The 16,931-nt window shown below is 46.8% G+C and overlaps 1 protein-coding gene across 4 annotated transcripts in view; it reads left to right on the top strand.

Moving 5' to 3' along the window:
* Nucleotides 1-16,931, top strand: part of LOC140388613 (monoglyceride lipase-like) — a 160,807-nt gene that overhangs the window by 74,620 nt on the left and 69,256 nt on the right. For 2 of the 4 annotated variants that reach the window (XM_072473055.1, XM_072473053.1), the window contains exon 1: nucleotides 7,191-7,631. The exons of 1 other annotated variant lie outside the window; for it this stretch is intronic. In XM_072473055.1, the coding sequence (XP_072329156.1) occupies nucleotides 7,492-7,631 (140 nt within the window). In that variant the 5' untranslated portion in view covers nucleotides 7,191-7,491. Of the gene's footprint in view, nucleotides 1-7,190; nucleotides 7,632-7,705; nucleotides 7,752-16,931 lie in introns of those variants that run through there. One more of the 4 variants, XM_072473056.1, reaches the window with a different exon arrangement.

Here is a 16,931-nt window from a genome sequence, read left to right as displayed (position 1 = left end):
AGTTTTCTTCGCCCATCTAAGGACCATTTCTCTATCCTTAAAACGGAGGAATCTCACCACTATGGCTCTGGGAATTTCTCCTGCTCTCGGTCCTCGCACCATCACTCGGTATGCTCCCTCCACCTCCAACGGACCTGCAGGGGCCTCCGCTCCCATTAACGAGTGCAGCATCGTGCTCACATATGCCCCGACGTCCGCTCCCTCCACACCTTCAGGAAGACCAAGAATCCTCAGGTTGTTCCTCCTTGCGTTGTTTTCCAGTGCCTCCAACCTTTCCACACATCGTTTCTGATGTGCCTCCTGCGTCTCCGTCTTCACCACCAGGCCCTGTATATCATCCTCATTCTCGGCTGCCTTTGCCTTCACGACCCGAAGCTCCCGCTCCTGGGTCTTTTGTTCCTCCTTTAGCCCTTCGATCGCCTGTAGTATCGGGGCCAACAGCTCTTTCTTCATTTCCTTTTTGATCTCTTCCACACAGCATTTCAAGAACTCTTGTTGTTCAGGGCCCCATGTTAAACTGCCACCTTCCGACGCCATCTTGGTTTTTGCTTGCCTTCCTTGCCGCTGTTCTAAAGGATCCACTGCAATCTGGCCACTTCCCTCTCCTTTTTCCATCCGTATCCAGGGGGGATTCCCTTCTGGTTTACCGCACAGTGTTTTTAGCCGTCAAAATTGCCATTGGGGCTCCTATCAAGAGCCCAAAAGTCAGTTTCACAGGGAGCTGCCGAAATGTGCGACTCAGCTGGTCATCGCCGCACCCGGAAGTCCCCCGAGCTCAAATTGTTTATACGATGGCATAGACTTAGGCCCAATCCCGTTCCAACACTGCAAACAAACATCCCCATTCTACCCTATCAAAGGCCTTCTCAGCACCCAATGCCACAATGACCCTCTGCTCCCTCCCTTCCATCGCAGACAATACCACATTCAAAAGTCACCTCACATTGGACAACAAGAGCCTACCCTAGATTATGTCTGATCCTCTATTAAATTCCACCTTCCAGCTCTAGCCCTGTAACCCTTGATTCCCTTAGCCTTGAATATACTGAGCAACTCTCTGGGATTGTGAATTCCAAGGTTTCACATCATGCTGAGTGAAGATTACATTCCTAATCTCCATAATAAATAATCCTGAGGCTATGGCCGGGATTTTTCACCTCCGGCATGCCAGCCAATGCCTTTGGCGGGACTGGACAATCATGCCGGAGATCCGAGCCGGAAGCCCCCACCCTATGACCCCAGGGTTCCATACTCTCCAGCCGAGGAAAGAGCTTTTAGCACTTTTGACGTAGAAAAGTCATCGCAAGGTACTTGAACAAGCCACATATTAGCACAGGTGACTAAAAACCTGGTTAGAAACTCACAAGGAGCAACTTAAAAGGAGAGTTAGGGAGGCAAAGTTGACTCGGGGGGGGAATTCCAAATCCAAATTAGCTGAAACCATGCCTACCAATGGTGGTCCAAATAAAATTGGGAATGCAGAAGAGACCAGGGGTTGGAGGAGCTTCACAATCTCGGCGGAGAGGGGTGATGTAGGGCTGGAGGAGGAGTGTACAGAGATAAGGAGGGGCAAAGACATGGAGGGATTTGGAAACATGTGAGAATTTTTAAATGGAGGTGTTTACGGAAACTGCAGGTCAGCGAGCATGGGGGTGCGATGGATGAATGGGACTTGGTGCGAATTAAGATATGGGCAACAGAGTTTTGAATGAGTTCAAGGACCTGGGATTCATGTCGCATTACATTCATCCCCCACCATCTGGCCTGCAAAATCCTACCAACTGTCCTGGCTTGACACAATTCACACCTCTTTAACCCGGGGTTACCCCATCTCTGGAGGTAAAGATTTAATCACCTGCTAATGCTCGCATTCCAAGCATTGTCTGGCATCTTTGAATCTGGCTATATATATGTTTCTGGAACATACCTCTTCATTCACCTGAGGAAGGAGCAGCGCTCTGAAAGCTAGTGATTCGAAACAAACCTGTTGGACTTTAACCTGGTGTTGTAAGACTTCTTACTGTGCTCACCCCAGTCCAACGCCGGCATCTCCACTTCAACTGACTAGGAGAGAATTACAGCATTGAAGGGTGGAGATACGGACAAGGGTTTCACAGCAGATGAAAGAGGTGAAGATGGGAAACGTTACAGGGATGGAAGTAGGAATCATACAGGAGGCTCTTCAACCCACACTGGCTCATGGTAAAGGATATCCCACTCTCCCTGATCTTTACACACAGCTGTGTATTTGTCCTCTGAATATTTATCCATTTCCAGTTTGTATGTTACTAAGTACCAGCTTCCATCAACCTTTCTGACAGAACATTCCAGCTCACAGCATCTCGCTGAGTAAAATAACTCCCCCTTGCTCCTGGTTCTTTGATGTTATTGGCTCAGATTAGCTGTCAGTCATTACAAGTTTACAAGGGAACCCGCTACATGAAGTATTTTCGGTGATGTGAACACCGTTCAAGCCACCCATTTCTATTTATTATTAACTCGGAGTTGGTCCCAAATTGCAACCAATACCTCAGCCCCTTAAATTTATAACAGAAAGCACTCTTATTTAAGAGACCCACACTGCAGAGACATATGGCTGTGTTTACCAGTTCTCCTGTGCCACATACCTCAGCGAGTTAGCATTAAAAATAGACCCGAGGGTTCAACACTACTTCTGACAACCCCCTCCTATGAAAATAACATAAAAGCTTATTTATAATGCAAATCACCATAGTGCTGTGAAAAGGAAACTCGTTGCCTTCAGTAATTAACTTAATTTAAGGTAATAGGGCCACTTACCTCCAACACAATCCCCTTAATACCCTTGACAGGGCATCCAGAATGGTGACAAGACCAATTTGAAACAATCATTTCAGGCACTGTATGGGGGGTGGGAGATTTTGTACATTTATTGGGGAGAGAGAGAGAGGGCTGCTACCTAACTTTGCAAAATATTTTTCACTGAACGCTTTAGAATTTTAATTCTTTATACGAGGTGTTAAACCTAATTGAATCCTGAAACAGTTGCGTCTTTTACTTGTTTTAAACTCCTAATAACCTCCACGAGGTACTTTATGGTACAGGCTGGACACTTGCCCCTTTGTCACATTTATATTAAGCTTCAGAAATGTTATCTGGGGTTACTGTCTTCCTATTGGCTTATAGTTCCATCAATCACATGCACCAATAAGATGCATCATGGGAGTTGTAGTTTTGGACAACATAGGATTATGAAATCACAGCACAGTAACAGCCTCGTTAACACTCTTTGTGCTCGATCCACCTCAGGAGGTCGGTCAAAGACCCCCTCCCCCACCAACTTCTCGAACATATTTGCCACATACTTTGTGGCCTGCGTTCCCTCAGGCAGCCCCACAATCCGCAGATTCTGTCTCCTGGGGCCATTCTTCAAGTAGCTTCCCACACCTTCTCCCTCAGCCGCTTCTGCCCCTCCACCACGAGCACAATCTCTGCCTCCAGCGAGGCCAACTGGCCCTCATGATCCACCACCGACTCCTCCACCTTCTGCAGCGCCAAACTCTCCGCCTCCAGCCTTTGCTCCACCCTCTCAATCGTCCCCCTGATTGGCTCCGCCACCGTCGCCAGATCCTGCAAGATGTGGAGATGCCGGCGTTGGACTGGGGTGAGCAAAGTACGAAGTCTTACAACACCAGGTTAAAGTCCAACAGGTTTGTTTCGATGTCACTAGCTTTCGGAGCGCTGCTCCTTCCTCAGATCCTCCAAGGCCTTTGCTGTTGGAACTTGCCGTTCAAAAACTCCGCCAACTGCTCAGTAGACTACTGGGCAGGCAGCGGCGCCTCAGAGCTCTCCGCCGCCTCTCTCTCTGTCGCTCCTCTAAAGTCCTCCTGGCCAGGCTGCTGCCCCTTGACTGTTGAACTCCTCGTTTGATAAGCCACAAAGAGGCTCTACCGGAGAATTTCTATCTCTCACTGTTCGTGCACCAGCAAACAACCCCTAAATAGGGTGAAAAGGACCAAATAATTCCACCTGGAGCAGGAACCACCAAATGTGTGGCCACTCACTCCATGGCTGCCACCGGATGTCCGAGGGGACTTGGTTTTAAAGAGGTGAACAGAGCTTGGTGTGAAAGGGATAATAGACATGGAGTGGAAGGGGTAATAGGTGAATGAGATTTGGAGTAAAAGGGGCAACAATTCAATGGGGCTTGGTGTGAAAGGGGCAATTGATGAATGGAACTTGGAGTGAAAGGGTACAAAGAACAAAGAAAATTACAGCACAGGAACAGGCCCTTCGGCCCTCCCAGCCTGCGCCGATCCAGATCCTTTATCTAAACCTGTCGCCTATTTTCCAAGGATCTACTTCCCTCTGTCCCCCGCCCGTTCATATATCTGTCTAGATGCATCTTAAATGTTGCTATCGTGCCCGCCTCTACCACCTCCGCTGGCAAAGCATTCCAGGCACCCACCACCCTCTGCGTAAAAAAACTTTCCACGCACATCTCCCTTAAACTTCCTCCCTCTCGCATTGAAATCATGACCCCTTGTAATTGACACCCCCACTCCTGGAAAAAGCTTGTTGCTATCCACCCTGTCCATACCTCTCATAATTTTGTAGACCTCAATCAGGTCCCCCCTCAACCTCCGTCTTACCAACAAAAACAATCCTAATCTAAGGTAACAGATGAGGGGGACCTGTTGTGAAAGGGGTACAGATGAGGGGGGTCTTGCTGTGAAAGGGGTACAGATGAGGGGGTCTTGTTGTGAAAGGGGTAACAGATGAGGGGGACTTGTTGTGAAAGGGGTAACAGATTAGGGGGTCTTGTTGTGAAAGGGGTACAGATGAGGGGGACTTGTTGTGAAAGGGGTACAGATGAGGAGGGTCTTGTGAAAGGGGTAACAGGTGAGGGGGTCTTGCTGTGAAAGGGGTACAGATGAGGGGGTCTTGTTGTGAAAGAGGTACAGATGAGGGGGACTTGTTGTGAAAGGGGTAACAGATGAGGGGGTCTTGTTGTGAAAGGGGTACAGATGAGGGGGACTTGTTGTGAAAGGGGTAACAGATGAGGGGGACTTGTTGTGAAAGGGGTAACAGATGAGGGGGTCTTGTGAAAGGGGTACAGATGAGGGGGTCTTGTGAAAGGGGTAACAGATGAGGGGGTCTTGTGAAAGGGGTAACAGATGAGGGGGACTTGTCAAAGGGGTACAGATGAGGGGGACTTGTTGTGAAAGGGGTAACAGATGAGGGGGTCTTGTTGTGAAAGGGGTACAGATGAGGGGGTCTTGTTGTGAAAGGGGTAACAGATGAGGGGGTCTTGTTGTGAAAGGGGTAACAGATGAGGGGGTCTTGTTGTGAAAGGGGTACAGATGCGGGGTCTTGTTGTGAAAGGGGTAACAGATGAGGGGGTCTTGTGAAAGGGGTACAGATGAGGGGGTCTTGTTGTGAAAGGGGTACAGATGAGGGGGTCTTGTGAAAGGGGTACAGATGAGGGGGTCTTGCTGTGAAAGGGGTAACAGATGAGGGGGACTTGTTGTGAAAGGGGTAACAGATGAGGGGGTCTTGTGAAAGGGATACAGATGAGGGGGTCTTGCTGTGAAAGGGGTACAGATGAGGGGGACTTGTTGTGAAAGGGGTACAGATGAGGGGGTCTTGCTGTGAAAGGGGTAACAGATGAGGGGGTCTTGCTGTGAAAGGGGTAACAGATGAGGGGGACTTGTGAAAGGTGTAACAGATGAGGGGGACTTGTCAAAGGGGTACAGATGAGGGGGACTTGTTGTGAAAGGGGTAACAGATGAGGGGGTCTTGTGAAAGGGGTACAGATGAGGGGGTCTTGTTGTGAAAGGGGTACAGATGAGGGGGTCTTGTGAAAGGGGTAACAGATGAGGGGGTCTTGTGAAAGGGGTACAGATAAGGGGGACTTGCTGTGAAAGGGGTAACAGATGAGGGGGACTTGTTGTGAAAGGGGTAACAGATGAGGGGGTCTTGTGAAAGGGGTACAGATGAGGGGGTCTTGCTGTGAAAAGGGTACAGATGAGGGGGACTTGCTGTGAAAGTGGTAACAGATGAGGGGGTCTTGTGAAAGGGGTACAGATGAGGGGGTCTTGTTGTGAAAGGGGTACAGATGAGGGGGTCTTGTGAAAGGGGTAGAGATGAGGGGGTCTTGTTGTGAAAGGGGTAACAGATGAGGGGGGTCTTGCTGTGAAAGGGGTAACAGATGAGGGGGTCTTGTTGTGAAAGGGGTAACAGATGAGGGGGTCTTGTTGTGAAAGGGGTAACAGATGAGGGGGTCTTGTTGTGAAAGGGGTAACAGATGAGGGGGGTCTTTTGAAAGGGGTACAGATGAGGGGGACTTGTTGTGAAAGGGGTAACAGATGAGGGGCTCTTGTTGTGAAAGGGGTAACAGATTAGGGGTCTTGTTGTGAAAGGGGTACAGATCAGGGGGACTTGTTGTGAAAGGGGTACAGATGAGGTGGTCTTGTTGTGAAAGGGGTACAGATGAGGGGGACTTGTTGTGAAAGGGGTAACAGATGAGGGGGACCTGTTGTGAAAGGGGTAACAGGTGAGGGGGACTTGTTGTGAAAGGGGTACAGATGAGGGGGTCTTGTTGTGAAAGGGGTACAGATGAGGGGGACTTGTGAAAGGGGTAACAGATGAGGGGGTCTTGTTGTGAAAGGGGTAACAGATGAGGGGGTCTTGTTGTGAAAGGGGTACAGATGAGGGGGACTTGTTGTGAATGGGGTACAGATGAGGGGGACCTGTTGTGAAAGGGGTAACAGATGAGGGGGTCTTGTTGTGAAAGGGGTACAGATGAGGGGGACTTGTTGTGAAAGGGGTAACAGATGAGGGGGACCTGCTGTGAAAGGGGTAACAGATGAGGGGGTCTTGTTGTGAAAGGGGTACAGATGAGGGGGACCTGTTGTGAAAGGGGTAACAGATGAGGGGGACCTGCTGTGAAAGGGGTAACAGATGAGGGGGACTTGGACTGAATCTCGATACAAGCATCAGAATTTTGGAAGGCCTCAAGTTCTGGAACAAAAGTGTAATCTTGCTCAACTTGACATAGGGATCCCATTTAACCCGAGTATCGTTCTGGGGCATCTGTCCTTCACCCCCACCCACCCACCCCTTCCCTGAGAAGGGAATGTTTAAAAAAAAATTCTGAAAACGGCCAAGTTAAACCCGGAGCGAGGGTTGCAGCGCCCGGGCAGCGTCCTGCCGCCGAATTGAGAGTTCCCCGTGCGTTCCGCTGATTGTGTCGCTGTCCCTTACGTGTGTCACTGAAGGTCAGCCAGCGCCGGGAGCTTCTGTTGCTCTTTCACACCTTCCTCTGCGGGGGACAGGCGCACAGATGGACTGAAGGGATGGGTGGCTGCAGCAGAGGGTGGCACCCCGCACAGAGGCACGCTCATGGCCACGGGCCCCATTTCTCTGACTAGTTGGAAAGGGCCCCCCCGGGGCACCCACCCAGACAAGCTGTAACTTTTGCCCTGCCTCGGACCCCCTCTCTCCAATGACATGTGTGCCGGGTGCTGCTGCCCCCGGAAAAGGGATCGTGTGTCTCCCCAAGGCGTGACCTACAAGGATATCCCTCACTTCGTCAACGGAGCTGGAAATTACATTTTCTGCAGATACTGGGAACCTAAAGCATCGCCCAGGTCAGCTTCACCTGATAGTTAAACACAGAACATATCAGAGCAATAGGCTTTGATTCTGGTCCAGCTTATTGAGACTGGGCTGTGGAGTAAGTTTCTCATCCTGCATTGTAATTAACCCAGGTCAGTTTCACCCTCCCTCCCCCAAGGGGTATATAGAGATGGGGGGGGGGGGGGGAATGCTTCCCCCCACCCCCTCTGCTGTGAAATGGGACTGCCCCATAGGCAAATGCGGACCCCTCCCAGGGAAAGGCAGGTGACAAATGGGCAGCACGGTAGCGCTGTGGTTAGCACTGCTGCCTCACAGCACCAGGGACCCGGGTTCAATTCCGGCCTCGGGTCACGGTCTGTGTGGAGTTTGCACGTTCTCCCCGTGTGTGCGTGGGTTTCCTCCGGGGGCTCATGTTTCCTCCCACAGTCCAAAGATGTGCAGGTTAGGTGGATTGGCCGTGCTAAATTGCCCCTTAGTGTCCGAAAAGGTGGGGCGGGGTTACTGGGTTACGGGGATAGGTTGGCAGTGTGGGCTTGGGTAGGGTGCTCTTTCCAAGGGCCGGTGCAGACTCGATGGGCCGAATGGCCTCCTTCTGCACTGTAAATTCTATGATTCTATGCTATAGCGCCTTGTATGACCTCAGGACATCCCAAAGCGTTGGCAGCACCCCCCCCCCCCCCCCCCCCCCCACCCGGAGTACTTGCTAAGTCTCAGTAATGTGGACAGGGAGGGGTTGTGGGGCTCTTGAGCAGCTTTTGGATGAGCTCTTGAAACGCCGTAGCCAACAGGCCGGCAAACGGGTTTAGAAGAGATAGGTGCACGATGGCCGGTGCAGAGTCGATGGGCCATAGGGCCTCTTTGTTGCGCTGTAAAACTCTGTGACTCTATAACTGGGACGTGGAGGTCTTCCTCACTACGGGGCGGGGTTGGGTCAGGGTGGAGGGGGGGGGGGTTTGGTTCATACAGTGGATCGGGTGGAGCTGTTCCCACTGGCGGGGATGAGGCGGGGCAGCAGAGTAGCTAGAGGACACAGTTCTATGGAAGCAGCAGGCTTCATGCAATCTGATACTCTGAGTGGTAAGGTGCTGCTGCCGAGGAAGGTGGACCATGCAGATTGGATAATAAACCGCTGAAAGAAAATGAATAGGTCCATGCATGGCTTTATTTTTAGGGCAATAGGGAGGAGGGAGATTGGGACTAATTAGGCGGCTTGTTGAAAAAGCTGGCACAGGCTCAATGGGCCAAAGAGCTTCCATCTGTCCTGTACATGTTTAGGATTCCAATATTTATGTGCATGCACTTTCTGGCGCTGTCACTGATTGGGTGTGGAAACTGTGAGATTCTCCCTCCCTGCTTGTTAGTGACATTTCCAACAGGAAGCAAACAGCTCATTGAACACAGACTGGGGATTGAAGCTCAGACCTGACCTACGGCTCAGTGGTGATCTTGACATCTGAGTCACCAAGCCTGAGTGACAATGGCTGTTCTTAACGCCGGTGACTAAAGGAGGAACACACCTGCATTTCTATAGTGCCTTCCACACCCTCAGGTTGTCCCCGGCCCTTTAGAGTTAATCATAGAATCATAGAATTTACAGTGCAGAAGGTGGCCATTTGGCCCAGCAGGTCTGCACTGGCCCTTGGAAAGAGCACCATACTTAAGCCCACACCTCCACCCTATTCCCGTAACCCAGTAACCCCATCTTTTGGACACTAAAGGGCAATTTAGCAAGGCCAATCCGCCTAACCTGCACATCGTTGGACTGTGGGAGGAAACCGGAGCACCTGGAGGAAAAACATGCAGACACGGGGAGAACGTGCAAACTCCACATGAACAGTCACCCAAGGCCGGAATTGTACCCGGATCCCTGGTGCTGCAAGGCAGCAGTGCTAACCACTGTGCTACGGTGAAACCCACGAAGAAACATAGAAAATAGAAGCAGGGGTGGGCCATTCGCACTTCGAGCCTGCTCCACCATTCAACATGGCTCATCCTCTATCTCGCTGTCAGACCCCAGCGCTCTCCCCACACCCCTAGAAATCTGACTGTTTTGTTCTTAAATATATTCAGTGACTTGGTGTCCACAGTCTCTGTGGGAGAGAATCACACAGGTTCTCCACCCTAACAGCCGCTACTGTTCCAATGTAGCAAGCAGGGCAACTAATTTGCACAAAATCATCAGGAAACCTGACATCACTGGGGAAATGCTGGGATCTATTATTAAGGACTTGTTTCCAAGACAGTTTGAAAACCAGAATGTAACTCGGCAGAATCAACATGGTTTTGTGAAAGGGAAAAAGCTTTTTTGAGCGAGTAACGAACAGGGTAGATGGAAGTGAACAAGTGGATATTGTATATTTCGATTTCCATAAGGCCTTTGATATGGTGTCACATAAAAGGTTATTAGACAAGATGAGGTTGGTATTAATATATTGGCATGAACAGAGGATTGCTTACCAGTTTGTAGGAAGGGAGTAGGGATAAATTTTCAAGTTGGCAGACTAATTACAAGGTGTTACAAGGATCAGCGGTGGGACTTCCACTATTTACAATTGATATTATTGACAGAAATAAAGATGCAGACAGCGATATATTCAAGTCTGTTGATGTTGCCATAATAGGTGGGGAGGTAAACTGTGAGGAGGACAGAAAGAGGCTGCAAAGACAGGTTAAATAAGTGGACAATAAAGTGACATGTGGGGAAATGTGCGGTTGTTTATTCGGTAGGAAGACTTGAAAGGCAGAATTTTTATTAAATGTAAGGATCCTTAAAATGTTGGCGTTTACACAGATTTGGGTGCCCTCGGACAAGAAACCTAGAACGTTCGCAGGCAGGTGGCAGCCGCCCGTCTTGTCAGACGATGGTTTGTGTCGTGGTGGTCAACTCTGTTAAGCATCTCCTGGTGTGGCTCAGAGTCCCGCTCTGGCCCAACAATCTCCCATTTGCTACAGAAGAAGCCAGTGGGCTGAGAGGGTGCCCGATTATCTGGACCCATTTTTTCTGGGCCCTCGTCTCGGCCGGATGATATTTTCATTTCTGCTCGCCTCCTCCAATGCCCTTCCAACCAGTCAGCCTCTGGAGGTCATGGCTGTCAGCAACTACCTCCCAGTTGTCTGTGTCAGTGTCTGCCATCTTCATATTTCACTTGAAGGTCTCCTTGTTGCGATGGTATGGACCCCCATGAGGTCATGGTTCAATGGCCACTCCACCGCACAGAAGGTCTTTGGGTACACGACCATCATCATCCATCCGATGAACATGGCTGAGCCAGTGGAGACATGGGAATGGGTGGGGAGTTTGGGGGGTGGAGGGATGTCTGGTTGGTGGGGGTTTCTTTACTCTTCTGTTTTGTTTTTGTTGTTTTGGAAGGTTTTGGGGGAGAATTTGTTTGGGGTTAGTGTTTTGCTCAAGGTATTTGCTTGTATGTTTGGTAATTTTGTACAAAATGTGACAAATTTAATTAAAACATTAATTAAAATACCAATCAGCGTGTGCTGAGGCGGTGATCTTGTCCGGCCAAGAGATGTTGAGGATACATCTGAGACAGAGAAGGTGGAAACTGTCCTACCTTTTATCCTGCCTAGCTTATGGTTTCAGCACTGTACAGGAGTGCGCTGAGCATACGGACTTGGTAGATGCACGGTTTGGTGTTCTCAGTCATGTTGCTGTTGTTCCACACTCTCTTGTTCAGCTTGGACATAACAGCTGCAGCTATTGAAATGTGCTTGTTTATTTCGGCACCAAGTGACAGATTGCTGGTGATTGTGGAGCCCAGCTATGTGAAGCTAGCAATAATCCCCAACGTCACATTGTCAATGCTGATAGATAGATGCAGTATGACAATATCCTGGACCGAGACATAAGTTTTCCTGACGCTGATGGTTAAACCAAACTCTTTACGAGTGTGGAAGAGCCAGCCCATTTGCCCCCTTAGGTGTTCCTCACTATGGAATGTACTCCAACTCTTTGATGAGCGCTTTCTGCATCCCTTTGCCTTGGATATCAGGTGAGCAAAGTTGCACAGCCTTCCATCAGTTCTGGTATGTAAGTAAATGCCCTCGGTAGATGCAAATAACAGCAGCAAAGAGAACATGCCAAAAAATGTTGGTGTCAGAACAAAACCTCCTTTAACCCCACTGTAGATCTCAGAGGGTTCCAGGGTTGTCCCGTCTTGGCTAAACTTATCTATCATGTTGCCAGAAAGAAGAAAATGACAATGTGCCTCAAACAGGTGGTCAGCACAAATGGGAGCCAGCCTTGAGTTTTGTGCAAAGTCTGTTGGAATGAAATAAATGTGTGTTGGTGAAAAACTGAACTTTAGACTCTTCATGTCACAGCAACTAAAACGTCTAACAATTGGTAGCAGAGGATGGTTGCTGTGTAAATGTGAAGGTTGAAAGATACAACTTTTCCAGATCAAACCAGGAGTGAGTGAGAAAAAAAAGGGATATATGGCTGAACCGAGGATAAAGATGACTGGATATGACTATCCTCCCTTATTCTCTGAAAGGAAATCGTACGACCAATGGAGAAGTGCGGTAGTTATGTGGACTAAGGTAACTGCTTTGGGAAAGAGAAAACAAGGTATGGCATTGGCTCTTTCTCTACCATATGGCAGTAAAATCCGAAACAAACAAAGTGCTTTCTGAGCTGGAATTGGAAGAGTTATACTCTGAAGAAGGTCTGGAGACTTTATTACATTATATGGATAAGATTTATAAGAAAGATGACTTGTTAAGTGTGTATGAAGCATAGTCAGATTTTGATAAGTTCCGGAAAATGGAGGATATTTCCATGGAAGACTATATAATGGAATTTGGCAGACTATATAAAAGGCTGCAGAAACACAACCTGGAATTTCCACAGTCTGTGTTGGCCTTTAAATTAATTGACTGTGCTAGAGTGAGCAACATATGGATAGGCTCCTGGTTTTGACAGTTCAGTTTACTGATAAGGATACCTTATTCGAACAGATGACAAAAGCTTTACAAACGTTTCTGGGGAAACATTCGATTCCGATGGCTCTGATGACTCAAATAGGTCAGCCTGCAATAAGGCAGAATATGGAAGATACACTACTAACAGGATGGTGAAATCGTATGGCTACGAACAGGGCTCCAGACTATAGAAGGAGACAGAGACAGGGAAATTATGAAGACAGAAACCCAGTTAGAACCTACAATAGGAAGATGAACCCCAGAAATGCATGGGGCATGATAAATCGACGTTTCCGATGTGACTCTCAATACCATTATGCTTTCAACTGTCCAACTCGTTATGATAGAGTGTTTGAAGCGACACATGACACGGAAGAGTCAGAAGAGGAAAAAGATAGTGACCAGAAAGAAGACATTGTCCTATTGACAAGCAGTTTTACGCCGGTAATGAGGGTGTTGGTTGCAGAATCCTTCAACTGTGCTGTATTGGACAGTGGCTGCACATCTACTGTGTGTGGAATTGAATGGTTAAAATGTTATCTGGACTCCTTGAATGCTGAAAATCGTAACAAGGTTAAGGAAATTGAAAGTTCCACAAGTTTCAGGTTTGGGGATGATAATACTCTGAAGTCGCAGAAAAGAGTGGTGATCCCTTGCAATATTGCCGGAGTGAATCATTTCATCAGCACGGATGTTGTATCAAGTGAGATACCTTTGCTTCTGAGCAGACCGTCGATGAAGAAAGCACACATGAAACTGGATATGGAACAGGATAAGGCAACAGTTTTTGGAAAGATGATGGACTTACAATTTACACAGTCGGGACACTATTGTATTCCATTACTGACAAATAATATTTCAAATAGAGTGGTTAAGGATGTGTTAATGGCAGTTGAAAATGGGACTTTAGCTGATAAAAAGCTTGTGGTATTAAAACTGAATAGGCAATTTGCACATCCGTCTCCTCGGAGGCTGAAAAATTTATTAAAGGATGCAGGGGTAAGGGATGACGACTGTACTAAACTGATAGAACAGGTTAGTGACCTGTTTGTAGGAAGTACAGAAGGACATCAGCACGACCGATAGTAACCCTACCTTTGGCCAGGGATTTTAACGACCATTGTGGCCATGGACCTTAAGATCTAGGATAAAGCAAATAATATATTTATTTTGCATTTTATAGATTTAGCAACCAGATTTAGTCAATCAACGATTGTATGAAGTAAAGAAAAGAGAGTAATTCTGGATCAAATCGTGAAAAAATGGATAGGGACAGGAATGGGTCCACTGGCAAAATTCCTTAGGGACAATGGAGGAGAATGTGCGAATGATGAGTTTAGGGATATGTGTGAAAATGTGAATATCAGAGTTATGAATACGGCTGCAGAAAGCCCATTTAGTAATGGTGTCTGTGAAAGAAATCATGCTGTCATCGATGACATGCTTCGGAAAATTTTGGCAGATCGACCAAATTGCAGGCTAAATTCAGCTTTAGCATGGGCGGTACATGCAAAGAATTCATTGCAGATGGTTGGGGGCTATAGTCCTTATCAATTAGTGTTTGGTAGAAATCCTAAAATTCCGTCCATTTTGGATGACCAGCCTCCAGCTTGAGAGGGGACTACAATTATCTCTGGTTTTGCTGAACATTTAAATGCATTACATAGCAGTAGAAAAGCTTTTTTGGAAGCAGAAGTCTCTGAAAGAATTCGCAGAGCTTTAAGACATAACGTACGGCCATCAGATGCCGTTTTTCAGCAAGGAGACATGGTGTACTATAAGAGAGACAATTCTAATGAATGGAAAGGCCCAGGGAAGATCATAGGCATAGATGGCAAAACAATTATTTTGCAACATGGTAATCAAACTGTTAGGGTACATTCATCAAGGATAATGGGTACAGATTACAAATTTTCAAATTTAGACAGAGCAGACAGACATGACGAGGAACCAGAGTCATCTGGTACGCATGTGTTAGAGAACTATGAGGACCAGTTAACTGATATAGGCAGGGTTTCTGTAGAGGAACACAACACTTCTGATGAATTAGAACAGGCCATTTTTCTGAAAGGGCAACTGCCAAAAGTTGGTACAAAAGTGACATACTTGCCTGAAGGGTCTAGTCAATGGAAGGATGCAACTGTTATTAGTAGAGCAGGGAAGGCTACTGGAAAGTATAAACATTGGTTCATTGTACAGCATTTAGGGGAAGGAGTCAAGACAATGGATGCGTAAAACGAAGTTCAAAAATGGAGGGCACAGAAACACAGTGCCAGTTCAGATAGTACATTGGATAGTGAACAGGTCCACAGGAAAAGAGAACTATTGAAAGGACATCCCACAGCATAAGGGAAAGATCAAGCAGTAGCAGTACAGAATGAGATACCAGGCGGGAGAGGGGACGTAGTTTATCAAGATCTCGGAACATGAGTAAGACTAAGAATACTAATAGGAGTAGAAGCCCACATGCACGTGAGATTGAATGAAAATGAAATGAAAATCGCTTATTGTCACGAGTAGGCTTCAATGAAGTTACTGTGAAAAGCCCCTAGTCGCCACATTCCGGCGCCTGTTCGGGGAGGCTGGTACAGGAATTGGTGGCTTCAAATAAATTAGATGAAAAAGTTATCAAAGATGCTAAACAGCAAGAATTGCATAGTTGGAGTGAATTTGGGGTATACACGGAAGTACCGGATAGGCGACAAAGAGCTCTATCCCACAGATGGATTTGCACGGAAAAGGTTCTTCCGGATGGAACTTATAAGGCTAAGGCCAGGCTTGTGGCAAGGGGATTTGAAGAAAACTTAGAAGATCAGGATTTAAGGGTAGATTCACCTACAGCAGGAAAGGTTATTTTAAAGATCTTCTTGGCTCTATTAGCCACAAAGGCATGGGAATGCAAATCTATAGATATAAAAGCTGCCTTTTTGCAAGGGCATCGGCTCCAGAGAGACATTTTTCTCTGTCCTCCTAAAGAAGCAGCTAACCAGAAGGGGTACTCTGGAAGTTGAACAAATGTGTATATGGATTAAATGATGCATCTAGAGTCTGGTATTTTTCGGTAAGGTCAGTTTTGTTAAAGTTAGGCTGTTGCCAGTTGAAAGCAGATCCTGCAATGTTTTACTGACACTATAAAGGAAATCTTTCTGGCATCTTTATGATGCATGTCGATGATTTTTTGTGGGGTGGGACTAGTGATTTTGAAGCTATTGTAATCTCTGGTTTGAGGAAAGAATTCAGGGTTGGAAGTCAGGCTTCCGGTGTATTTAAATATATTGGACTGGAAATTGGACAGACTAAGTTAGGAGCAACTTTACGTCAGCAATCTTATTTGGAAAGCATCAGCCCAATAGCAATTAGTCGTGGCCGAGTTTCACAAAAAGACGCAATGGTTTCAAAGATAGAAAAAGAGCAACTGCGAAGTTTAATTGGGCAACTGAAGTGGTTAGGTAGACAGACTAGACCGGACGTGAGTTTTGATGTCTTTGAGTTGAGTAGAAAAATGAATGATCCCAAAGTGGAAGACATAATAAGAGCAAATAAAGCGTTGGCCAAACTAAAAATGCAGGAGTGTGTTTCGAAGTTCCCGGTTTTAGGTGACCTTAGTCACTTGAAACTCATAGTTTATAGTGATGAGTCCTATGCAAATTTATGTGATGGGGTTTCAAGCGCAGGAGGTTTTATAATTTTCCTTTTGGGGAACAATGGTAAATGTTGCCCGCTTGTGTGGGAAGCAAAGAAAATAAGGAGAGTGGTAAAAAGCACTTTGGCTGCTGAGACGCACCCCTTTGCCTTATAGAGGCGGTGGATATGGCCTTTTATATAAGTCAGATATTGACAGAAATTTTGCGATTAGGGGATTTGGGTAATATACCTATTGACTGTCACATTGACAATAAATCCTTGTGGGAAAATGTGCACTCTACAAAAAGTGTCAATGAAAAGAGGTTACGGATAGACATCTCAAATTTGAAGCAGATGTTGGACAGAGGGGAAATAACAAAAATTAAATGGGTCGACAGGAGCTATCAACTGTCAGACTGTTTTACGAAAAGAGGTGCGAGTTCACAGAAACTTTTGGATATTGTTAATGAAGGGCGTTTGTTTCTGTGACTGTTTTTTTCTTTCTTTCTCGTCCAAACAAAAACAAAACTGAAAAAAGGGGGGGGGGAATCATGTTGTGTGTTTTTGAGTTTCTTGAAATTTTGTTTTCACCTAATTATTATTTTTCTCCAAGGAAGGGGAGACTGCTAAGTAATGGGTTAAGAGACATTGCAATTAGTTGTCTCATTTATGTTAAGTATCCATTAATTGACACTGATATGTAAAGGGGCTTCAGGTGGCCTCTGTCAGGTGATGTATAGTGAGAGTTT

The sequence above is a fragment of the Scyliorhinus torazame genome, chromosome 13 (genome assembly GCF_047496885.1).
Source record: "Scyliorhinus torazame isolate Kashiwa2021f chromosome 13, sScyTor2.1, whole genome shotgun sequence".
Classification (NCBI taxonomy): domain Eukaryota; kingdom Metazoa; phylum Chordata; class Chondrichthyes; order Carcharhiniformes; family Scyliorhinidae; genus Scyliorhinus; species Scyliorhinus torazame.
Note: the sequence above shows the minus strand (reverse complement) of the source record. Positions and strands in the feature narration are given on the sequence as shown.